General features: G+C 35.4%; 3 protein-coding genes and 1 pseudogene across 6 annotated transcripts in view; 3 read left to right on the forward strand and 1 right to left on the reverse strand.

Moving 5' to 3' along the window:
• LOC111615094 (solute carrier family 13 member 5-like) overlaps positions 1–9,853 on the forward strand; it is a 31,183-nt gene extending 21,330 nt beyond the window's left edge. Inside the window, exons 13-18 of the mRNA XM_023356484.1 lie at positions 5,800–5,927; positions 8,529–8,678; positions 8,764–8,879; positions 8,946–9,106; positions 9,551–9,623; positions 9,697–9,853. Of these exons, the coding sequence (XP_023212252.1) occupies positions 5,800–5,927; positions 8,529–8,678; positions 8,764–8,879; positions 8,946–9,106; positions 9,551–9,623; positions 9,697–9,853 (785 nt within the window). The remainder of the gene's footprint in view (positions 1–5,799; positions 5,928–8,528; positions 8,679–8,763; positions 8,880–8,945; positions 9,107–9,550; positions 9,624–9,696) is intronic.
• Positions 601–6,794, reverse strand: LOC111615098 (monocarboxylate transporter 2-like). Of its 2 annotated transcripts, none has more exons than XM_023356491.1 (3): positions 6,731–6,794; positions 2,416–3,396; positions 601–778 (listed from the first exon to the last, which is right to left on the reverse strand). In XM_023356491.1, exons 2-3 carry the CDS (start codon positions 3,374–3,376, stop codon positions 633–635), a joined length of 1,107 nt encoding a protein of 368 aa, XP_023212259.1. In that variant the 5' UTR covers positions 3,377–3,396; positions 6,731–6,794; the 3' UTR covers positions 601–632. The 2 variants fall into 2 exon arrangements, with proteins under 2 accessions (XP_023212259.1, XP_023212258.1); XM_023356490.1 differs by lacking the exon at positions 6,731–6,794 and adding an exon at positions 4,175–4,529.
• LOC111615100 lies at positions 727–1,697 on the forward strand (annotated as a pseudogene).
• Positions 9,854–10,847: 994 nt separating the features above from the next.
• The window catches only part of LOC111615099 (caspase-8-like), a 43,206-nt gene continuing 27,133 nt past the window's right edge, over positions 10,848–26,920 (forward strand). Inside the window, exons 1-2 of one of the 3 annotated variants that reach the window (XM_023356493.1) lie at positions 10,848–10,981; positions 20,539–20,856. In XM_023356493.1, the coding sequence (XP_023212261.1) occupies positions 10,974–10,981; positions 20,539–20,856 (326 nt within the window). In that variant the 5' untranslated portion in view covers positions 10,848–10,973. Of the gene's footprint in view, positions 10,982–16,872; positions 17,026–17,362; positions 17,702–20,538; positions 20,857–26,920 lie in introns of those variants that run through there. The other 2 variants (XM_023356495.1, XM_023356492.1) reach the window with 2 other exon arrangements.

Here is a 26,920-nt window from a genome sequence, read left to right on the forward strand (position 1 = left end):
TCATTGACGTCACAACCGACTGTAAATTAGAATTGTGCACTAGAACTGGGAGAGGAGTTAGTTATTTTATTTAGCGCGAAGACACTTTATTTAGCGAGAGCGGAAAGTCAATTGGCAAATAGATCAGCAGAGGTAAAAGGGCTGGCGGTGCGGTTTAGGGAGGGGGATAAAGCACGTACCGTACTGAACGGCAACGTCACTCTCGTCACCGAGCGATAGCGCACGTAGCAAAGCGGCAACGCCGACAACATAGACTTTTGCGCCATTATTTAGAAAGTTAATTGAGTATTTGCGGATCCGCAGCGCTGGATCCATCAGGCCGAAGAATGTGCTGGATCCAGCTAGATTGCTGAATGAGGGATCCAGCAATTGCATTCCCTACTTGCAACATTAATGACCAGTACATCTTCGATGATATTTGCTATAAAATTGTTGTTTAGTAATTTCCGAGAATTTGGTCCATTTTTATCGCTGCTTATTTTTATATCCGGTACCCCAGAGTAAAAGACTACTACCATAACCATTAGGATATCCGGCCGTTTATTTCATTATTACAGTAAATTACATTATAACAATAGAAATTTATTTCTTTTTCCACGTATTTCTTAGTATGAAATAGTATCAGATGTTTTTTACAATTTTGTTACACACTGATTATTTCTATTGCGTAATTTTTGTACGAGAGGCTCCATTATCCATAGAATTGCAAAAAGTAAGAAAAGAGATGCTAAGAAATAAAACAAATAATCGTATCTTCCCAAATTTTCTCTGAAGTACACTGCAACAAAAAATATTAAAAAAAAATATGAAATTTTTATCTTTGATGTTATATTCAAAATAATTAAAATCTTTAATACGAGAGAAATAATGAAGTTTGTAGCTCATCCGTCGTAAAAGTCCTCGGCATCCTAGGTACATTAATTAATTAAAAATCCTAGAAATTCTTGTTTAATATCCGTCTATCCCATTGTGGGTCTGGCAGAACCCATAAGCTTCTTGAATAGGCAGTTTTAAAATGTCAAATTTCTATATGTGGCTAGCATTTACACAGTCCAGTCACATTAATGTGACCAACTCTTACTGTCGACATTAATGTGAAATAATTAATCACAGGTGGCAGGTAGCAACACAGTACAGTGGAGGGTATATAAAGGGTATCTGAGATAAGCGAAATACAACATTGCAATTGTTGGCGTAATGGATGTACGACGCGATTTATCTGACGTCCAAAAGGGTATGATCATTGGCTTCCGGGCCAAGGGTGGAAGCATTTCCGAAACGGCTAATTCTGTAAACTGTTCGCGTGCCGCCGTGGTAAAAGTATACCGTGCATGGCAAAATGGCACTATCCAAAATCAGTGACGTGGCAAATGTGGTGCACCACAGGCCATAGACGACAGAGGTGAACGACGACTGTGGAGATGTGTTCGGGCAAATAGACGTGCAACCGTTGACCAACTGCGGTCAGTTGGTCAATGGTTGCACGTCTATTTGCCCGAATGAACCAAGGAGCTACCAAAAGCGTCTCCTTAACGACAGTTCAGCAAACGTTGCTGCTTATGGGCTGCTTATGCTTATTAGTTACGTATGCTTTAACCAGCAGATGCCTGGTTAAAGCACCTATGCTGACTCCTGTCCATCGGTGACGAAGGCTGGAATTTGCACTCCAGTATGGCAACTGGATGTCCACTGAGTGACAACAGGTGGCTTTTTCTGATGAATCACGTTTTATGCTCCATCGGACAGATGGACGTTGGCGTATACGGCGTGAGGCGTCTGAAAGCAAACACCCTGCAACGATTGTCGCAAGGGTCCAAGCTGGAGGAGGGAGCATTATGGTCTGGGGAATGTTTTCGTGGCATTCTCCAGGTGCACTCGTCATTGTGGAAGGCACGATGGATCAACAGAAGTACACATCTGTCCTTGCAGACCATGTTCATCCCTACATGTGGATTGTTTTTCCTCAGAACGATGTCATCTATCAGCAGGACAATGCAACATATCATACAGCTCGCAGTGTACGTGCATGGTTCGAAGAGTACGAGAATGAATTTACCGTACTCCCCTGGCCACAAATTCCTCGGACTTAAACCCAATCGAGGATCTGTGGGACCACCTCAATCGGGTTGTTCGCGCCATGGATCTTCAACCATGCAACCTAGCGCAGCTGGCCACGGTACTCGAGTCGGCATGGGCTCAACATCCCTGCGAGTACCTTCCAGAACCTCATTGACTCTTTTCCCACACGTCTGGCAGCGGTCCGTGCTGCAAAAGGTGGTTATTCTGGCTTTTGATAGGTGGTCACATTAATGTGACTGGACTGTGTATATATAGTCAGTACCACGCTAGACAAACTTTTACTAGTTACTAAATAATAGGATTAAATTAAGTAATTAATCACAATACAAAACTCACCTGTTATTGGCGTATCAAGAAGTAAAAGTGATAATCCTGCTAAGAAACACTCTAACCCAACAGCCACAGGTAACTTTTTAACTCCTAAATTTTCAGACATTAGAATTGTCTGTTGAGTAGCAATGCAGCCAGAAAAAATTCCGATGATAAACGTAATAGTCAGCATTAGTGCATAATTCCATGTCAGAGAAAGTATGCACAGTAGAACGGCCAATGAAAAGTAACATATGATGACAATGTTCACTCTTTTAATAAATCCAAAATCTACAATCCAACTCAAACCCAAACGTCCAAACAGATCCGAAATAGCAAAAGACGATACTAGAAATACTGAAGACTGTATATTTATTCCTTTGTCTATTCCAAAATCTGTAATAACATTTCCGAAAATACTAATAAACAAACGTAGCATTATAAAAGTAAACGCTATCACCAAAAACATGGGATCTTTGATAACTTCTATATTAGTTTGTAGTGTTTTCCACGAGGTTTCTCCTTCATCCTCAGACTTCTGAGCGTTTTCTGTGTTTCTTGGTTGGCGATACAGACAAGCTGCGACTGTTCCCTGCAGTAAAATGCCTCCAAAAAGTAAGAAAGATCCTTTCAAACCGTAAATAGATATTAAATATTCCATCAAAGGTGGAAGAGCAAAAGCGCCAGCTGATGCACCGGATCTGAATATTCCCATTGCTGTGGTTTTGTACATTTTAAAATTACTGTCCACGATAATGGAACTTAAAATGAAAATAATAGCATTACCGAAACCTAAAGAAATTATTATTTCCATTTTAAATACGATGTTTGATCGTAACCGATTTAAAACTATATATGACTTACCATTAATTATACCCAAAAATATAACGAGAGATATAAAATGAGATGAGAAATAGCAAAGAATACATCCCAATGAACTAAGAAGACTTCCAAAAATAACTAATTTTCTAATGGTCAGGTATTGCATGATAAACGGAAAGATGGGTCCTGAAAATATAGAAAATTATCGATATTTTATGATATATTTATTAAAACTTAAATTTATTGTTAAAAAAATGAAGAGTCACGGTAGTGGCTCTCCGCCAAATAAAAAAGTCACTGACTGACTTTTTTATTTGGCGTCACGTACAGGAATCATAGTTGCCGATTTTCGGGGGTCGATTTCTTCGCCCCCAAACAACTGAAGTAATTCCGAATATTTTATTCGAAAGGAAATTATTTTCTTAGGTAGTGTGCAAAATTTCAAGATTTTCTATAAAGTGGTTGCCGAAATATAGGCCTAAGCAATAGAAAAGTGTAAAAATCGCCAAAAAAAGTTGTATTTTCTTCTTCTTTTCTTTATTCAGCACTGTAGATGCTCCTAGAGAAAAAAAAAGTCTAGAAAGCTCAATATTTAAACTGAAGCCTTTTTCGTTATCAGTGAGGTGCGGGTTAAACTTCCGGGTCACTAGGTCAAAGTTCACGGAGGTATATAGAACTACTGTATATAGTCCACGAACTGAACTAATGATAATTCTTATCTACAGTTAAGTTTACTTTCGGTCGATGTTTTTAACAAGACTTTTCATATAACATTTGTAAATTTTATCCACATCTATACATAACTTTATCCTGTAGCTGTAAACTGTATGCATATATTTCTGTAGAAAAATCTTCATTCGCGCAAGTTTTTACTCGCGACTTCCAGATACAAACACTGGCGTAAATTACAAGTCCGCTGCAATTTGAAAAAATATTTATGAAGTATAATCTAAATAAAAATTACCTGACAAATTCATTATTGCTGACATTATGCTGAGTGGCAATGCCGAATGCGTTCTATCCAGTCCCAGATTAAGCATAAAGTAAACGTATAAAACACCCTTCGTTCTAACAAATCCGACAGAAGTGATGCTAGTAACAAAGGTCGCCGCGGCAACGATCCAAGCCCATCCTTTGTCTCTCTCGTCTATTATCTTGTCTTCCATAACACAATATTAAGCCGATATATTCTGTATTAACCGCTTCCTCGAAGTTGTTTATTAATGTTTATTCCAAAGTTTTGTTGTTAGATGACCCTAATAGATGAGTTTTACGTAAGCGCAACATTTATAGGGTTGGTTGGACGATGATTTGGAATATATTTACATATTTTAAGTTAATAACATAGTGATGAAATGGCATAAATTATAGATTAAGTATTTATCTAATAAAAAAGCACACACCTACTCTTTATTTGCTCTTCTAAACGAACATTCCAAATACACCAATGCAAACAGAATCTTATGGACATAGAAGATTACAATATCATTTATCCATGTATTGCAGGTACCGCCAGTAGCCGAATGGATAAAACCACCACTCACCGAGCATTAGTTGCGTGTTTGCCCCTCTCCAAAGGTAGTTTTCTAGTTTTTTTTTCACGTTTGTAAAGATAGGTTTATATTGACATACAAACTGCCAGTCTGTTGAAAATACCTCAACTTCTGGGGTTGCCGTATACTTTTCAAATCAAACTGATCGAAGATTACACTGATCGTTCAAATCGCGTATACAAACGAACTACAGCGATCTGTTCAATCTCTATCCGCGTATACAAACACCATCTAGGATCAACTGGATTGCGATCGAACTAATCCGAACGTAGAATCGGATAAGATCAATTGTTTAATAACGACATGTAAAATTTCCTCCATGTCATAAAAATACATGGTATTTCTATGACATGGAGGAATGTGAACTAAATCTTTTCGACAACCACGTTCTATCTTAGTTTGTGTTTCATAATACAATGCAAACAACAATTAAGTGTTCGTTTTGTTCATTCGCAGCGGTTCTTATGCAAAAGCAAGCATTAGTTTTAAATTATGCCGCTGCGGCAAACATCGCTAATTTCCGGAAATTAGTTTTTAATTTTTCAAAATTTTTCATAATGTATGTGACGTACAACACGCCAAATTTCTCCGCTTTTCGTTTATGAATCCCGCCTGATTAATCCTTCTTTCATTAAGTTTCAAAGTGGGTAAACAAAATCGTGCCTCCTCCATACACACACACACACACACACACACACACACACACTAATATCCATAAGTGTGGAAACAAATAAGCTTAGCAAAAAATGAATAGAGTTTATCTTATAGGAAAAACAGAGGATCGGTTTAGTAAACTCTTAGGTATTAAGTAAAGTGTCTTTCACGCTTACTCGAGGACCAACCATTGCACTTTGACCTATATAATTCGATGCATAAATTAATTACATATTACATTATATAAAGCTTAATAATTATCATCGTACTATTTTTCACGTGTTAGTAATATTGCACATATATCTGTAATAGAACGAACCGGTTTTGTTGTATTTAGTAGGTACGCAGCGATAGCGGCTGACTTGTATTGTTTTAAGAATAGTTAGACACAAGAGAAGAGACAAAATGTTCGACTCCGTCCGTTTTTTATTAAAAACTATTCCGTGGAGAATGCTGGTGTTGATAACTCCTTTTATTTTCCTTCCTCTTCCTCTCCTCGCTGGAACTAAAGTGAGTTGAACGAACTTTTTAAATAGTTCAATAATTGCGGAAATTACTGAAATATAACTATTATTTTTACTTTCCTGGCTGTTACATACAACAGAAAGAAAGTATGGCGATGGGTCAAAAAATGACCATTCCTAAGATTTTTACATTTTTGGAATAGGAGACATTGAAACGTCGGAAAATACAAAAATAATTGGGAGTGTTTTATTTATGTATGTGAAGGGCCCGATTCTGTTCATCTACTTTAAAGCTTAATAATTCCTGTGTATTTTTTCAAAAATTTCTGAATTTTTGCAAGGAGATTTATATATTAGGGGAATCGATGCTGTTAAATTTTGGTAGTTAAAGGTCAATCGGGTGGGAAGATAGAGGGGGTCGTGTGTACATGTCTCTAGTATGGTCAGACTTAATGACGATTTTACTGATTATTAGCATTTACAATTTTTTTTTTTTATAATAAAATCCATCTTTACCCAGAAAATAAAGCTTTTTGTCATTTTATAATAATAAATAATATAAAAACTTTTAAATAAAATATCGTAACACGTAGCTTCATCACAATTTTAAATTTTCTTGCCGGGAAAGTTATGCAACTGGTTACTGGATAATTTTTTGGGAATTTATAATATAAAATTCTCAGTAATTTATGTATACAATAATTGCATTTTATTATTTAATATGTTATTTTATCTCGTACGAGAACATATACCAATTTCATTACATAGAATTTATATAATGAAACGTGGACCGTCCTCGCCATTAAGGGCAAGAGAGATGCAAGTTAGCCTATTTATTAATTTACTCACCTGGATTTTTTTTAGTTTGCAAGTTGTTATGCAATCCAATGTTCTAAATGATAAGAAATTTAACAACTAAAAAGTTGCATTTACTATTTTTACTCGTAAAATTAGAAAAAAAAAACTAATAACGGAAGTAGAGATTTAAATTGTATGCGATTAACTACAATAAAAAAATAATTGATAGGATATTTAGACGTATTTTCCTGCGCATTTATTTTATATTTGACCTTTAAAACTGGAAAAACTTTCGTAGAATTCGTATAGAGAAGGATTTCTCAAAGTGTGATTCGCGATCCCATACCGGTCCGTCAGAAGAAAAAAACCTCCGTTCATAGAAAACTCGTAGGAAAATTTGTAATAAAAATGAATTCCAAACATTAAAAATTACATTATTATGTAAATTAAATCACTTTTTAATTATTATTATTCAGCAATCTCGAGCTTCACTTGAACACTTCACTTAGGAGGGATGAAGTAAATGAATACGAATCGCTGCTAGTTAGAATACATTGTGAAATACTATAATAGAAATAGCTTATTCTTTTTCTGGATAAATTTCCTGGTAGAAAAGAAACTTTCCCTTACAAAACAACGTCTTGTATTAAATTTACAACTACAGAACAATTACAATTTGCGTTATAATTTACTAAATAAGTCAACAAACTTTTAAAACAATCGATTCTATTTTTAGATTCGACCGAGTTGTGTTTAACGTAAGCGATGTCGCATCACGACCCCAATTTTGATTTACCAGGAATTTCTAATGTTTTAGTAAAATATGAAGTTTTTAAATAGTGTTGCCGGGAAAGTTACGCAACTCTTCGTTAAATTATTTATTTATTTATTTATTAAACCAATTGTTTTCAGAAATTTCATTTTTGCTACATTCGTGTCAGTCGAGCAATAATGGAAATTCGTTTTATTAAAAATAGATTATAATTCATTGTGGGTTGATGATTTTACAATTAAAATATACAGTTTCTGTATTAATTTGATTAAATAAAACCTGATAGACACACTACATCATACGAAATGTTGTTTATGAAAAAAGAAACAATCATATGATCACTTAAAATGCTTGTGCTCCTTCCTTCTTCATCTTCTCCCTTCATTTGTTTTCCTGGAAACTGTTGATGCATTCGTACAGGAGTTAAATCTTAATCCATAATAAGACATAGAAACCCATCTCTTCAGTCTTGGCCTGCCGTCATTAGCTAGATTACGAGTCACATTGTTATCTCCACACTACTATATTGTTTAATTATATTTTTCATGTTCCACTTTACGTTTGAATTACAAGCACTGTATAATGATTCTACTATTTCCTTTCTTGGCTATTGTCGTTGTCGACTCCTTAAATATGTCTTTCAAGCTCTTTTAATTGAGCTCCATTGGTATATGTGAAAGACTGGCAGAGTATATATAAATATATAAAACTGATAATCGAAAGAATTTTACGTAGATAAACAATCGGGTTTATTGACAGAAGCATTTTATCATAAAATATTAAAAATAAAGTAAGTTATTTTATTGAGTTATTAAATTATTTTAAAAAAGAAATTTGAATTAGATCGCCGCGTAAATTTTTTTTTCCAACCAATCGCCGTTAAGACAGACTAACGACGACCAATCCTCGTCGAGCATTATATAATCCTCGTCGAGCATTATATAACCTATTAAATATTTTTTATGTTATATCTATCTTGAGACGAGTTGTAGTCATACAAATTTTTTTTTATCATTTTCTCGAGCTATCATACTGTTATATTAATAGCATGGAATATTTTAAACTATAATTTTACAGGAAGCGAAATGTGGTTACGTCATCGCTATCATGGCAATGTATTATATGACAGAAGTTCTCCCTCTCACCGTAACGGCTCTCATACCGGTTGTTCTCTTCCCTCTTTTAGGAGTGTTAAGTACACCGGAAACATGTACACCCTACATGAAAGTATAAATTTTATTAATATCTAAATATGCTTTCCATTTTTATAAATAAAAAAATTTGTCGTTAACTAATTATTTAAACAAATTAGGATACAATCATGATGTATCTCGGTGGTCTGACTATCGCATCTGCCGTAGAACATTGCAATTTACATAAGAGGATTGCTCTGAAAGTCCTTCTAACTGTGGGTACTGGAGTCAGATGGTAAGTGTTTGGTGAGTATTGAAGTCTAAATCTTAATAAATATGCAATAATAAATAAATCTTTCAGGCTAATGTTGGGATTCATGATAACGACCATGTTTCTATCCATGTGGATCTCCAATACCGCAACAACCGCTATGATGGTGACTATAGTTGAAGCTGTTATGGTTGAATTGGAAAATTATACGAAAAACGAAAGTTATCATCAAGATAAAGAGGAAAATTCAAGTAATTTTATGTATTCTGTATTATTAACACTAGATAACTCTGTTTAAAGTACTGCACCTGTGTGGAGCGTCACAATAAGTAATTCTAATAGTGGCACCTCTAACTCGACAATTCCTTTCATGCGGCCCTCACTTTATTAATGTAGAGTTACTGCTGTTTTCGTACTTTTTAGTATTACACATAAGTAGTGTTATGGCGCTACTCGGCAATATTTCGCAGAACCACGGTTGTAAACTACTGTATTAAAAGAAATAATACGTAGTATGGAGTACTGAACGTTACGGTATTTTAAGATTCTGTAATGCACGCTTGAATTAAATCTATTCAGTTTTATTATGAATTATTTTGTCCTTTAGTACTACAGATTATCTGGTATATTGAATTATTTGTAAAATATTATATGAAATTTACCATAAAATATAACTTTTGTCATAAATATTCTAGCGATTTGCATTCAGCTTGAGAACAGGAATGAATCTTCAATTACAGTTGCGATTCCTAACACATTAAATCAAAGGTATATTCTTTGGAAATTAAAACAATTTCTAATATATTTTAATTATTTGAAATATGTTTTTTTTTGTTCTCAGCTCGGAAAATTCAATTGATAATAACAAAGAAATGAATTACGAAACGTTGAGCAAAGCGTTATTCTTGAGCGTAGCGTATGCAGCAAATTGTGGAGGAACGGGATCTCTTATCGGTTCCGGACCAAATTTAGTTCTTAAAGGATTCATGGAAGAGTAAGTTCCATTATAAATTATCGACCGTTAACATAATTTAATGTATNTAGGCAATCTGCCAAAGGAGAGCTCTCTAGGGAGGAATTTCTGTGGAAAACTGGACCTTATTAAGGGGTCCACACACGTTGAGGAAATCCTTTGAGGAATAACTGTGCAGGCCTGGCTTTGAGGAAATTCAGAATTTCCTATCGCTCACACACGAGGAGGAAAATCGGCCATGGCATGTGATGACGTGCATCTTGGTTGTTCTACAATGCACCCGCCATGATCGTATGCGTCATTTTATCTTGGATTATTCTACAAATTATGTTCGTTGGATGTTGGTAAATAAATAATTATTAAATATCTAATTTTGTTATTTTCTTATTTAACAATTAGTTTCTTTAATAGCAAGACTACTGATAAAGCCGCGAGAAGTATCATCAAAAACGTGATTCAAAAATCATACGAGGAATTGGGAAGTATTACGTATGTACCGTTAATGAGCCTTACAAATATTATTTTAATTTAAATATTTTAAAAATTATAATGATTTGTTTTTTAGATTTCACGAAATTGCAGTTCTTGGTCTATTTATAATATTAGTATTTTTATGGTTCTTTCGTAAACCGCAGTTCATAACGGGATGGTCTTCTTTCTTTCCCTATGGATCGTAAGTTGATACAATAGACTTTACTGACTATATCATTATTAATCGGTCATTAAATCCGAATATAATTCTATAGAGGAATTAGAAGCGCTACACCAGCCATTGCTATTTGTCTATTTCTGTTCGTAATACCATCAAATCCAACAGATATGACCAGTCCTCCACTCTTGGACTGGAAAACCGCTCAAAAGAAGATACCTTGGGGTATTCTTTTGTTGTTAGGAAGTGGATTTGCAGTGGCCGAAGCATCTAAAGTATTTTGATTTAAATACATAACAAATTCGAATTATATAATTTTAATAATCCACATTATTTTTTAAGAAATCGGGATTATCTTCATGGATTGGAAGCCAGCTCAGCCATCTTAATTTTCTTTCTCCTAAACTGATACTATTTATATTAATGCTTATAGTATCGATTTTAACGGAAGTTGTCAGCAATATGTCCATTACGACGATAATTCTTCCGGTTATCAATGAGATGGTAAGGAAATTTATCTCTATATTAATTTATATTGAAATTCGTCTAGAGTTTGATAATTCAAACATTTTTACCTTTTTTGCAATGATTTTTTGACCAGACTAAACTAGAATTTTGAATTCTTCATGTAATTCAAAAAAACGAAAACGTTTTATTTCCTAGATTTAATTTTTAAATTTTTGTTTTAATTTCTATTCCATCGACTCCCTCTCACCGTAACGGCTCTCATACCGGTTGTTCTCTTCCCTCTTTTAGGAGTGTTAAGTACACCGGAAACATGTACACCCTACATGAAAGTATAAATTTTATTAATATCTAAATATGCTTTCCATTTTTATAAATAAAAAAATTTGTCGTTAACTANAGAATTTTGAATTCTTCATGTAATTCAAAAAAACGAAAACGTTTTATTTCCTAGATTTAATTTTTAAATTTTTGTTTTAATTTCTATTCCATCGAATGAATTTTGCTTTATACTAAGTTAATTTTATAAGTTCACAAAGCTAGTTTACATATATCGATATTGATCTAAATAGAGAAGCATTTGTATGTACAGTACCTGTACTTCTGCGGAGGATCTGAATTCAAATACAATCCACAGTCCTATGATTTTCAGGCATAATTAACTTTTTATTTTAACTGGGCATAATTCTGTATATTTATAGGCAGTGGCATTTTTCATTCATCCTTTATATTTCTTACTACCCGTGACTATCGTGTGTTCTTTTGCCTTCATGTTACCCGTCGGAAATCCCTCCAATGCCATCGTCTTTGATAGCAGCACCATGACCACTTTCGATATGGTAACTATGATTGTCTTATATAAGTATAAATTTTCTTAATTATTTCCGACATGTGGGCACTAAGAAGTTTTTAGCAAGTCCTTTAAAGGTTCGGCCAGGGCCACAATGGCGGATGGGTGTGAGGGACGGGATTTGACTTATCTGGATTGATCACCCCCGAAAAATTTCCGGGTTGTTCGGCCCGACCGGATTCGATCCTGGATTCACTGGAGCGATGGTGGACCTCTTTGCTTAACGCCTTAAGGCATTACCTGCTCGGTTATCCGACCGCCAAATATTAAATATTAATAAAAATTATATGAGCTATCCGTTCTGTATACGTAGCGCTCTGTACCTCAGTACTCGACTGCCTCCATTGTGGACGTGGTCGAACCTACGATATAGGGTAATGATTTTATAATTTAATAAATTTCTTTTATCTTCCAGATGAAAGCCGGATTCTTTCTGAACTTTATCTGTTGTGGTATCGAATACGCCTTTATTAACACATTGGGTTCTTATTTATTTAATTTCGATAAGTTTCCGTCCTGGGCCAATGTCACGAATAATAATCACAATCACGTTTCGTCGATTGCAAATGTGTCAACGAACACAACTGGATACATGTAGGCTAATAATCAATTGCACAATGTAATTAATAAGCAAGTAATGGCCAAATTTTAATCCAGAAGCTGCTTCGGGACTTAGAATAATAGAATAAAAAAAAACACTCGATTCAGATGGTTAGTTTTTTGGTTTAGGGATATGGGATGTGGCAATGTAGCACATAGGCAATCTGCCAAAGGAGAGCTCTCTAGGGAGGAATTTCTGTGGAAAACTGGACCTTATTAAGGGGTCCACACACGTTGAGGAAATCCTTTGAGCAGGCCTGGCTTTGAGGAAATTCAGAATTTCCTATCGCTCACACACGAGGAGGAAAATCGGCCATGGCATGTGATGACGACGTACTGGTTGTTCTTGGAGGTTCACTGGCAACAAATTGGATTAAAACTCGCGGGAAAAACATGTGAGTAGAAATCTATGGCGTAAAGAGTGGCTTAAAAAAAGAGGATCGTATTCCCATGCGAACCTTATCTCAAAATTGAAGTTAGTACCTAAAGATTGGCATAACTATTTGGGAATGGACAAAGAAAAGTATTTAAATCTGTTATCATTGGTTACATCAATCATAAAAAAAAGATACTGTAATGCGAGCAGAAATTTCACCTCTTGAGAGGCTCACGGCGATCTTAAGGTATTTGGCAACAGACAGAAGTTTTGAAGGTTTCAACTTTTCAACAGTAATATTACCTCAAGCCCTTGGCTACATCATACCTGAAATATGTAATGCTATTTACAAAGTCCTTCATAAAGATAAAGCAAAACGCATTGTTGAGAACGCGTGTGGTATTTTCGCATCACGATTTCGAATATTTCAAACGGCAATCAATTTACAACCATATAAAATTGAATCAATTGTAATGGGTACTTGCTTTTTGCACAACTTTTTAATGAAATCAATGCCAAGTTTTTTTTCCTACAGAATGTTTCGATCACAAAAATACTAATGTTGGAACTACTATTTTAGGATATAATACAGAAGATTCAAAATTGGTGCGATTGTCCGAAATAATCCCAGGAAACACAAGTTTTTCGGCAAAAAAGTGAGAAAAGAATTTATGGAATATTTTGTAAATGAAGGCCAAATTCCACGGCAATTGAATTTTGTTTAAACATTATGAACGTTGTTAATAAACTGAAAACTGTATTGCCATTAAAATAATAAAGACATTGTACTTTTAACTCAGCATATAGACCAGTATTTATATGAATAATGGCATATTAATTTATTTAATAATATTTATATTTCAATTTGTTTTTCTTATGGCACAAATATAAGTATTATATTAAAAAACAAATTACTCAATACCCCAATATCAGTGTCATCATCACTGTCTATGTTTGAGCGACTGCTTTGAGGAGTATCTTGATCATCTAAAAACCTAATTTAAAATAAAGACAACTAAAACAATTAATTAATTTTTCGTATTATTTTATTGTTAAAATTTAAGTTTACCTTAATCATCTGAAATACAACTTTGGTTCATATACTTCATCAGTTCTTGATCCTGACTTGACTGATGTTTTGATTTTCTTAATTTCCCTGGATGAGAAAGTTTCCCGAGTTAAAAAAATAGCCGGGATCCCGTTTGAGAAACCCTATACCTGACTCTCGTAACGAACGATATTGCAACACATGCGATCTGGAACCTCTTGTCCATTTCCTGCGACATCCACCATCGCATGATTAAAACCGACATTACCAACATCAGGACAGGCAAACAGAAAGCGAATAACCACACACACACACACACACTAGCACCTACACCAACGTAACACAAACTTTTATCTCCTGGGCAACCCACACGGACTGGACCTACAACGATTTCATCAACAAATACAAAGAACGCACACATGTCCTTAATTAACAATCGCAATCCACGTTAACAAAGTCCCAACCTTCCGTGGTTGGGACTTAAAGAATGCCAACGGAAATTAGAACACAACACTTGCTCAAAAACGCAGCTTTTGAAAGAATCTTTCTTCTTCCGCTAACTGCAAGAACAATTTATGAAAAATCACTCACCTCCTACGCACAAAAACCAATCCATATAATGATCATTTCATCATCAAACAAGATGGGCAGACTATCACAGACCCAAACCATCAAGCCGACATCTTCAACCAATACTTTAACCCACAAACAAAGATACAACCCATACACATTCGCTTCCCCACCAACACAGACTTCCCTACAGATGCTTTCAACAGCCCATTCACCGAACATGAACTCAACTGAGCATTTAAAAAGGAAGGAACACTTGGTTTAGATGGCACCACCATGGAGATTCTCAACGCTTTCAACAACCAGGCCAAATGCCATTTACGTAACATATACAATAACATCTGGAGAACAGGAACCATCCCCAATGAAATGAACAAAACAATCATTATTCCCATACGCAAACCAGGTAAAGAAACGACGAACATCGCCAATTACCATCCGATTACGTTGACATCATCAATTTCTAAAACCTTCGAACGCATGATCATAAAATGTTGGCATAACTTTGCCCACAACAACAATGGTTCAACTATAAACGCTTTGGGGGCCTTCCGAGCAAGGGGACAAGAGATCTCCTCACCCACATGATGATCCAGATTCACACTCTGCGTAACAGCGGTCAATTCCTCAACATACACAAAGCGTTCGACTCTGTCAAATACCTTCACATCCTTCGCAAAGAGCCTTGAGAACCGATTTCGAGTCTGCAAATGATGGTATCTGACTGTTTGTGGGTGACATGACGGATTGCGTATCTTTCCGCAGTGAAAATCGTGGCCTCAGGGTGGAGAGAGTAATGGGCCGTGATGTTGTGTTTTGAGTCTACAAAAGTTGCTGTTACGGTGTTGGTGGTTTTCGACCCGTCAGTAGCAACAATGGTGTTGATATTTTGATGGGCTTCCCATTCCTTAAAGATCTGTTGAATGAATGTGTCAGGGAGATTGGGATTTTAAAAGGCAAGGTCGTCGAGATGGATGTTCTGGTTGGAGGCGTTGATGATGATGAACGACTTTGACGGAAGATAGGATGGTGTTCAAAATTCAAAAACATCAAGGAAAGAATCCTCTCCAATAACAGTCTTGCTAAAAATCATCATCTTAATATCAGCGACTGCCTTCAATCCTTATCGACCTTCTTTAATGAACATACAAATATCTACAACTATTAAATCAATCAAACTGTTTTCTCATCTCTCATAATGTCTGCCAACTGTCGACAGTTTGGTTAATGTCCAGGGTCGTAGACCATCATGGCGGCTCTTCCTGTTTTAGCCTCGAAACCGGACCGATTTGGAGACGACGTGTCATGTGACGACGCGAGCGCCTGCGCGTCACGCCAGAGTCGGCGGCAAATGAGTGCGGACAAAGGTGAGTAAAAAAAAAAATGTTATTTTGTTATTTTGATTAAAGTCCATATACGTACACTCATTGCGGCTGATCGCCGATTCCAGCAAAGACAAGAAAGCAAACAGTGGGGACGCACGTTCTAACCTAACCTAACCTATTCTAATAAATTATCATAATTATTACCGTTTATATTATTAGAATAGGTTAGGTTAGGTTAGAACGTGCGTCCCCACTGTTTGCTTTTGTTTGCTGGAATCAGCGCCGGCGCTGCCGCGGCGCAGCAGCCGCCGCCGTTCGCTCGCGTCGCCGCCACCGTTCGCTCGCGTCGCCGCCACCGTTCGCTCGCGTCGTCACGTGACACGTCTCCAAAGCGGTCCGGTTTCGAGGCTAAAACAGGAAGAGCCGCCATGATGGTCTACGACCCTGGACATTAACCAACAGTTTATTTACCCAGTTATTTTCGACGTTGCTCGTTCACACAGAGTCCTGAACCACCAACGACTCCACACCCCCTTGTGCACTCTTCTTCAATACCTGCACATTTATTACTGATTTTGTCAAACGTTTCTTCTAGACCTTTCAAGTGCTTCAACTTGAATTTTTAAACATCAAGAAGTAACTTTTATCTGTTTTGTAAGCTTTTTTATACATTTACTATGATAATAAAATAAATATATTAAATGCATACGACAAATTCAAAAAATATTCTGACTCGTCTTAAATATAAATTTCACCCTTTCTTGAACTTTTTATGAATAATATCTGTAACAAAGTATAAATTTTCTGTTATTTATTATCTGTGAACGTAAATTTAAAACACTAATCACACTATTAATTAAAATGATCTATTGTCTATGATTCGGTTCAGAGGTGCATGAAGATCATGTATGAAGTTAAAATGTTCAAAAAAAAAATAAATAATCTTAGTAAATTTATTAAGTAAAAGTAAACCATTTTAAAATTATTCCTACAAATTTAAGAAAACATGCAAGCTAAACTTTATACTGTATTTTCACTTTATACTCACTCCATATTACAACAACTAAAATAAAATGATCTATTTCGTCACGAATCGTTCGATACTTCGGTGAGTTGACGTCATTCAGCTGGATTCAGCTCGACCAATCAGCGCGTTGTGCCATCCGAATACTTTTTAGTCGTACTGTACGTGGGCGGAACGCAAGCAATCAAGCCTTAGCGGTTTGTCATGTGAGTCGTTAACCTATCCTCAGGAGATTTGTACTGTTTCCCATTTTTATGATCCAATACCCATCTTAACGTATATAATATTAAGTAAGTATTTTTTTAAAATTATAATTAAGTGACAAATACCTGAAAATTACTTATTTGTTAATGCTGGATTCATGTCAATTAAATCGTTATGAAAAAAAACTATAGTTTTCTTACCATTACGGATTTTCTTCTTAATTTCTGTTTTAACAGACACACATTTGATAGAAATTTCCAAAAACACATAGATTTATTTAGTGCCGACCCATATAAAAAGCGATACAAACAAAAACCGATGGGACTACTTACCGACTCTGCATCGTTCGGGTCGCTATTGCTTAAACACGTTTTCGTCGTGGAGCAGCACGACGGAGGCGTAGGAAACGTGTCACGTGACCTACCTTTGTCACTCGGTCACGTGACTACATCTGGCGTTTCCGGACGTATGCTGTAATACAAGAACGATGTCTTATTACTAAAACGTGATTATCTCTTGTGACTCTGAACAGCCCGCGGTCCACAGGTTGATAAGTTACGTTTTCGTAACAAATTTAACGTTTATCAAACTGTGGTCCTCGGACTCTTCGCAGTCCGAAAAGTTCTCCGGAAATACGTCAGAGATGTTACGTGACCGATTGACGTCGAAGATACAACACGTGACACATTTTGTACGTCTCCGCCGTGCTGCTCCACGACGAAAACGTGTTTAAGCAATGGCGACCCAAAATATGCAGAGTCGGTAAGTAGCCCCATCGGTTTTTGTTCATATCGTTTTTTATATAGGTCGGCATTAAATAATTCTATGTGTTTTGGAAATTTCTACCGAATGTGTATCTGTTAAAACAAAAATAAGAAGAAAATCTGTATTGATAAGAAACTATAGTTTTACTGTATTGACCATATACAGTACTGTATATTTATTTTAGTAACGGATGTCATCACGTGATGATCATAGACGATGATTAAGAACACAACATATCTTCTTTACTTTGAATTAAAAATGTAACATTGAAGTACTGTATATATAGTGATTTTATAAGAATGACTTCAAAATCATGTTTTTTCAAAGCAATGCCCTTTTTCTAAAAAATTACTGCCTATAAATATTTGGTGACTAAAAATAAAGTTGTTAGAGAAATGGTTATTATGTTGTTAAGTTATTGACAATAACTTAACAACATTGACACTACTTCCATCAGTGGCCAAGAGGATAAAACCACTGAACACTGGTAGTTGAGTGTGGGTTTGTGCCTCATCACCCAGCTGACCATGAGGAGTTTCCAGGTTCTCTTCACATTAGTAATAACTAAATAGGGACCAGTTTTTTTTTTAACAAACATACTGTTCAATAAACACAATCAAATTAGTGGGTTTTCATAAAGTATATTGATTTATTCACTTTTAGAATAATCTGTCTTCAGAATGAAATCTTTATTAATTCAAAAATTAAAATATAATGAATAAAAGAGGTGAATAAATTTATATGCTCATTTATGAAAAGTTTGTAATTTTTATTATATAATTTTTTGTTTACTTGACTGTTTAACACTGCTTTGTTATTATAAGCAATTTAATTGTGTTTTCTAAGCTTTTATGGAAAACCATTCTATATTTAAATGCTATTTTCTTTAAAAGATAGTATAAGAGTAGGGTGGGATGATTGTAAAGTTAGCCAATTGATGATGAATGACTGGTAGATACTTGTTGATGAAGATATTGAATGTATGTTCCAAAACAACTGTAGGGAAACAGTATTTATCTAGAACCAGCCTTATGTTGTTATCTCATGGATGATTAATTGGGATTGAGTAATCACTTAATTGTATGATTAATTGTTGAGTAATTAATGTACTCTTAGAACCTATAACTGGTGTGACATTTTAAAAAAAAAAACAAAAGAAAAAGTTCACTACAAATGTTTTTGAACTGCTGTGAGTTGTTCTTCAGGTGTAAAATAGAATTTCTCATGGATCAGAGCGAATGGTTAAAGAAATTCGAGAAACATTCAAAGGTGTTATATGAGATGCATGTGTATTCGTATGGTTGACATATTATGACACTTAAAGCTTGGAGTCCATCAATGCCTGCCAGGCCAGCGACAGAACCATCTCATCTTTAAAATTGATGCAGTTGGCGTCGATGGACTCCAAACTTTAAGTGTCATGATATGTCAACCATACGAATATGCATGCGTCTCATATAACATCTTTGAATGTTTCTCGAATTTCCTTAACTGTTCGCTCTGATCCATGAGAAATTCCTTTTTACACCTGAAGAACAACTCGCAGCAGTTCGAAAACGTTTGTGGTGAACTGTTTCTTTTGTTTTTTTTTGTCACACCGGTTATAGGTTCTAAGAGTACATTATGTAACACATCCCGGTGTTTTGTGGTGTAGTTTGTTGAGTAATTGTCAACTGTTTTAGTTTTAACCTTTTATAATAATCTTGCTTAGTGTCTTCCAATTAAAGATATAAATATTTATTTTACTATTTATTTCTAGTTAAAATTTGTAAGAAAATATTGCAAAATAAATTACAGATCTTGTCTTCAATCAAGTTGAGTTACTACTATTAATTTTAGTAGACAGAGATTAGATTTGTACACAAAGGCGTGAAATGCTTTGATTATTTTGTTGGTTTTTTTTTTCTTGTCGTCATTGGTCAGTAAGAAATGCTGCAATTTCTATTGGTTTATTCAGTATATTAGAAGACATGTGACATGAATGTGCCACAGGGATTAGTATATTTTTATATACACAAAATAAATGAAACAAATTAAGGCCATTTTTGCTTAGTTAGCATTATGTCCACATTGCATTTTAGTTGGTTTGCTTGCTTGATAACTTACATAAGATGGAGAAATTCATGATTGGCTATGTAATTGACTTAAAACTGATGCAATTGGCACTTAAATAACAACTACATTCATTGGCTACATGGAAGCTTTAAATCACTCTTTTTCTCTACTCCTTTAATTTCTTGAACAGGTCCTTTCCTATTCTCAGGTGACCAATACAGTGGCATAACTAGGCAGGTTTGATATTGTAGAGGCACAGAGCCCAGGACTAATGGGCCTCAGAAATCAGGTATCAAAAAAATTATCAGTGTCATATTTTACATTGTATTTGTTTTTTATTTTTTCTGAAAAAGGGGAAGCCAAAATAAAATCTTGTACAGAGCACATGGAAAGTTAACTATAACCATGACACTGGACCAATATAACTAACCTAAGTTATCCACAGTGGATAATTTGAATATCTGTAAACTTTTGTGGCTTGTATGTTTCCTTTTCTAATTTATACATGATTTTAGTAGTAGTAAATATTTATTGATAGTATTACATTTTAATTGAGTCATACAAATATAAATGACATATACTGAATTTACTTAAAAATGTTTCTGCTAGTGATTTCATCTTTGTGTGTTGCCGTGTCGAATTATGATACATGATTTTGAAAAATTAAATTTGAATAATTTTTATATATTGAATGTATGTGCTTATTACATTTTATGGCTTCTTCAATTTTATAAAAATTAATTTGCATATAACTTTTTAAATTTTATTTTATTTTTCAGGATGGATCTTCAGATTGATGCAAGTTCTTATTGTGACGAAGAATTGAATTTTATGAAGGTTTCTTCTTTTTTAATTTCTGGAGACATTAAGAAATTTTACTTTTTGTTAATTGATATATTACCTAAACTGACACCATGCCCACAGACTGCTGAAGAATTGTTTTTATTGTTGAAACTAAAACCTGCCAAAATGTATAGCTTATTGAAGGAATTATTATTTTATACAAAAAAGTATAAGCTATTGAGATATTTAAACACATGTTGTCATCAGATGAAAGTGAATTTGAAAAATGGCTCATGTTTCATTAATTCAGGAAGGTAAGTCAAATTATTTATATAGCATCAAACAATGAAATTCATTAGTTAGATTTTTCACTCATTCACCTTTTCACATTGATTGTTCACTTTCATATAATTTATTATTAAATAGTACAGTAAAGGCATTCTTTTATTCCTCCTCCGCGTAACTCCACACGAGTGTCAGCCATTTAAAAATTCCTGTGGAACGCATTCCTATATTCCAGCCGGAGTGCGTGCCATCGGATGGCAAAAATGGCAGCTGGTAGTAGTAGTTTACGGTGGAAAGCAATATGGCATCTTCCATGACTCACAATTTCGTTTTGAGGTCCATTATTTGGTTTAATGAATGAAAATTTAGAAGTTGTGAAAGTGCAAGTTAGTGCACACACGATGTAACGTCTTTTCGAATGATAGCTGGCATTCCAATTTTCTTCGTGGCTACTTTGTTGGCAAGATAATCCATTTTATGGTTAAATTTTACAGTTCAGTTCAGTTATTTTATTAAAGTACAAAATGCACATTTCCAGCACCACTAGGCATAGTTGGAGGATGAGTACAGAGAATATAATGTAAGTTGCGTACAAAACAAAAGTGAATATGAGTACAGTATAAAATTGTTAAAACAAAATACAAGTTTATGTACCTGCGTTTAGTATATAAAATGAGGATATCGCATACATACAGTAATAAGTAAAAATACATCAAAATGCCGAGATACAGTTAATTTTTATAATACACCATTAAGATGAAGACAAATAATGATTTAAAATATACATATTGAGAAAATTACAATATTTACATGTTGGAGGATACCAGTCAGTTAGCTGACTGTTGAGGCCTGGTCGGAACATTAGTCCTGTTGTTATATTGTTTGATTAAGGTGATAAGCTGATTATAAGTTTCCTTGTCATTCACAAGGTTCTTTAAAAATTCCTGATCATTTTGTGGCCAGTGGCCGCACCTTTGGTTGACTGAGAGTTTGAGCTGTGTTATGTCAAATTCCAGCATTGGGCAGTGAAGTAGATAGTGGAGACTTCCGTCTTGGGTATTGCAAGTTGTGCAGTGGCCTCTGCAGTCCGGATTAACAAATTGTCTGAGATAGGAATGGAAACGGCCGTGGTTAGTAAGGAATTGTGTCAATTGAAAGTTGGGGACAAACCAGTTATAGCTGTAGATGGCAGGGATATCCGGAAAAAACTGGTAAGTGATGTTTTGATTAGTGTTCCATTGGTTTTGCCAAATGATTAATAGATCGGTCCAGAGGAGCTGTTTAATGGTTTTCAGATTAAGTTTGCTGTATTCAATTGGATGACTGGTCGATTGCTGCAGATTTGGTGAGCATGTCAGCGCATTCATTGCCAATATTGCCCTGGTGAGCGTGAACCCAGTTAATGTTGATGGAGTTATCAGAATTCTTAATAGTTTCGTGGATGTTATTCACAATTGGGTGTAGGTTCCTGCTGTTGAGTAGAGAAATGGCAGAACTGCTATCGGAGTAGAGTGCAATGTTTGTTTTATGGAAGGTTGTGGAGCACCAGTCCATGGCCAATTTAATGGCGAGCAGCTCAGCTTGGAAGACAGAGCAGCTGCCATGTAAATGAATCCGTTGATTGCAAAAGCCTTACTGTCCTTTTAAATTCTAATGTTATTGTTAATTGTCTACTTGGCAGGGCCGGATCATCGCATAGACAAATGAGACAAATGTCTAGGGCCCGGTTTTTAGAAGGGCCCGGTTAAATTGTCTATTTTGAAAGATATTGATGAAATTTTTAAAATTCCTCATACAAACATAGCTGACGGTGACGATGAGGACATATCAATTAATACTGGGGCCGTATTCTGGTCACTGTCTCTGGTCTCTCGTCTCTCACAAGCTAGTCGCTGATTGGCTAATCATTTGGATTAACCAATCAGCGACCGGCTTGTGAGAGATGAGAGACCAGAGACGGTGACCAGAATACGACCCCAGAGACAGTGACCAGAATATGGCCCCTGCATTGCTAAAATAGTGGCACAGTGGAGATATTGATACAGAAGAATTGGACGAGGAATTGTTGCAATTTAAATTAATTTGCAAAAGCCTAAAATTAACGTTGCCATCTGATATGCTGCAATTTATAGAGCACAAAACTAGTATCAACACTTCCAAGTATATAAATATTATTGCGAATATATTTAACTTTGTTTATATCAAATGCATCTGGTGAAAGGTCATTCTCAGTATTAAAATGTGTAAAAAATAACGAAACTCACTGAGTGAATCAGAATTAAATTCTTTAGCTTTTTATACATCGAACAAAATACTTTGGATAATATTAATTATAATAAAATAATTGATAATTTTGCTGAATTAAAGACTAGAAAACAGAATTTTTANTTCGACTTACGTCATTCTCCTGGAACCAATTACCGACGTAAGGCGAGGTATACCTGTATTCAGAAGTCAAACAAGGAAACAATTTCACTTCTCTATTATTTATCTCCCCAGATGTCAACTAATCTATTTGTCTACTGCTAAAATATAGTCATTTAAATAATAATCTACTTCCATGATATTTTGCTAACCTATATGTCACTTGATCAATTTTTATATTAACAAATCCATGCAAAAGTTATAATAAATACCAGTTTCATTTTATATGTTGAAATAACACATACAAAAAAATTATAATTATTGTAAGAATGTAACTAATAAGACTTAATAAAATTTGGAAAGAATAAAAGTCCCAAGATGTACATATTTTTGTTGACACACTTCAAATCATAATTGTTCTTCATCTGATGTGAACAACAAGATTTATTGTTGTTTTTTGTAAAAATCATTTCATTAACATTAGTGCTGCTGGATGTCAAGACTCATTTTCCTCAACTAGGGAAATTTTCCTGGAGCAATTTCTCTGGCTTACATTATTTGTGAGAGAACTATTTTAGTTTTATATTAATATTTCCCACCTAAAGGAAATATCCTGCGAAGAATGAAAAGAGACATTCAAATTAAGAATGAATTTAGTAGTAATCTAAAATTCTAAATAGATCCATTTGAAATAAAGTTCATTTATGTACATTTTATTCACAATGATTTTTTATTTCTAGAAAATTTATCTCAAGGAGACGACAAAAACGACATAGTGAGTGATTCGCCTGATATTGTCTCTCCAAAACTATACCTGATGTTTCTCATGTCAGTCATTCCATTGTAAGTAAATATCAAAACTAAAATTATGTATTCCTAAAATACAGGGTGGTCATAAAATAACTTGATCAACTACCGTGTTTCCCTGAAAATAAGACATCCGCAGAAAATAAGACCTAGCACAGATTTTGCTGAATTGCGAAATATAAGACCTCCCCCTGAAAGTAAGACCTAGTGAAGTTTTTCTTCAGTAGTAACGATCATCGACAGATGGTTGAAAGTGGCCGTTGGCTTTTTGAAAGTACAGCCACTGATTGGTCAGCAGACAATTACGCCACACGGCATGATTTGCATAAGACTATGGCTTGGGAATCACAGATTTGCATAACGTTACGGCTGGTGATGGCTAATTGGTCGGCCGGGAATCACGCCACATGACATTTGCATAGTGCTACGGTTCAGTAAGCACTAATTGGTCATCGAGTCCGATGTTGACGCTATAAAAAGGCGACAGTTCGAAACCCCGGATATACGTCACTCTCGTCTAAGTTCGACTTGGGAATTTTTTTGTTCAATAAATGTGAATTCTTCTTCCTGGAAAAAAATAAGACATTCCCTGAAAATAAGACCCAGCGCATTTTTCAGAGCAAAAATTAATATAAGACACTGTCTTATTTTCGGGGAAACACGGTAACAGCAATCTCAGGAGTGCAGAAAGTGAGGAATCCATTTCTGCAGATTCCTTGCTCTCTGTGCTCCTGAGATCACTGTTAGTTGGTAAGTTACTTTATGACCACACTGGATGTCTATGTGCAGTACATGGTATATATATAATACTGGGGTGAAGCTAGCTGTAGACATGGTGATGGTATAATGAGTGGCCTGCATTGTTACAATTTTCAAATTAATTGCTTCAGATAGGTGAAATGTCTCAACATTATGTCTATCTGAACCAATTTGAACAGAAATTGAGAGTGGGTGGTCCATCCAGATATGTCAGGCCCTGTCCCTCACCACCCAGCCGCCCCATTGTGGGCTTGGCCAAGCCCATAATTAGCTTGCCAAAAGAGGTCTTCTTAGTGCCCACAGGGCAGAAAAAGTTTAAAAAAGGGGGGAATTGAGAGTTTGAGTCCTACTTTGGATCAGTCTTTTATTATAGAATGGTTTGAAAATAGATACAGGTGTCCATCTTGGTACTAATATTTAATAATTATATTTAACAACATAATTTGTTCTTAATTAATAATTAGCCAAGACATTGTTCAAAATAATCTGATATTTTAGTTAGAATTGTCTTTTATAGTAATCATAACACTCATAATGTTAATATATTATATTAACATATTTTCCTGCACAAGAAATAGAATTTTTAAAAGTTTTATTTATAAATTAGAACCTCGATTATCCGCCCCCCGATCAACCGACCCCTCGGTTAACCGACCGTCCTAGTCGGCAAATTTCAAATGTCCGCTAGTGATGTGGCGCTACAATATTTNTGAACTAACTCTCATTGCTGTGTCAATCTTTAAACACCAGTATTAAGTCTTATTAATAAGTAAAGTCCAAGTAGACAATTAACAATAACATTAGAATCCATTGATTGTAGATTTCTGTCCCATTCTGGAATGTGACGAAGCTGCAGCCCACCTGGTTGTTGATTTTGGATCCATCTTGTATATTTCTATGGAAGGCCAGGAGTGGTGATTGTCAGTGAAGTGAGGCAATTCAGTTGGGTATGAAGAATTGCTGAGGCATATGGGGCGTTCAAGCACGTCCGCCTGGATGATACTGGTACTGGTTATGATGTTGTTACCCCATTTGATTCTCCAAACATCCCTGTGTAGTCTAATAATGTGATCAATTGGTGGTTTTCTGCAGATGACTTGATGGCTAGAATTGGGAGCAGTGTGATAAGCTTTGGCAATATACTTGAGTGCTGTTCTCTGAGCAGAGATCAGTTTCTGATGAGGGTGTGATTTTACTGCGGCGTCACCCCAAGAACCACTCCCATATGTAATATTGGGGATGAAGATGGCATCATAGATTACGCTCATTGCTTCAGCATTGAGGCTCCAGTTATTCTTGGCCACTCTGGCGAAGGAGTGAAAGATGAGGCCGACCCGGTCGCATATGTATTTTATGTGTGGTTCCCATGTAAGATGATAATCAAGAACTACTCCCAGATTTTTCTTTATTTTAATGGAGTGTCCATTCATTTTAATAGTGGGGACCCATTTGTATAAATTAGGCTTTCTGGGACTATTGAAAAAAAATATCCTTTGGTCTTGTGAGGGTTGAAGTGAGGTTTATGAAGGGTACCACAGTGGTGAATATTTTGAAGAATATCATTTGATTTCTTTTCAAGATCAGCTCTATATGAGCCCCCGATCAAGATCATGACATCATCTGCATAGGCTGTTGTAAAGTCTTGAAAGAGGAATTGAGGAAGTCATCAAAAGTGATGTTCCACAAAAGGGGGCCACACAAAGAGCCCTGTAGACAACCCCTAGTGACATTTTTGTGGTAGGATAGATTGCCGATTTGAAGTACTGCTTTTCTGTCTTTTAGGTAATGGCAGATGAAGTTGAAGAGGTTCGTGGGGCAGGCGGTGTCATTGAGCCTCTTGAGTATTAATGGCCACCAAACACTGTCGAAGGCTTTTTCGATGTCTAGGCTTATGCCTAGTACATATTTCCATTGGTTGAGGAAGTGGTGAATGTTGGTGGTAACATTGTTAATTGCGTCATTTGAAGATCTCTGGTGTCTGAAACCAAATTGTGTTTCTTGAAGTTGATGTGTGGTTTCTACATGCCAGGCCAGCCTGTTGGTAATTAATTTTTCTAGGACTTTCCCCAAGATGGGGAGAAGTGATATTGGCCTACAAGTGAATGTTCCAGGCTTAGGAATGGGAACTAGTCTTGCAATTTTCCAGGCCACAGGGAAGATGCC

This window comes from Centruroides sculpturatus, unplaced genomic scaffold (genome assembly GCF_000671375.1).
Source record: "Centruroides sculpturatus isolate CEXI.00-Female unplaced genomic scaffold, Cexi_2.0 scaffold1940, whole genome shotgun sequence".
Taxonomy (NCBI): Eukaryota; Metazoa; Arthropoda; class Arachnida; order Scorpiones; family Buthidae; genus Centruroides; species Centruroides sculpturatus.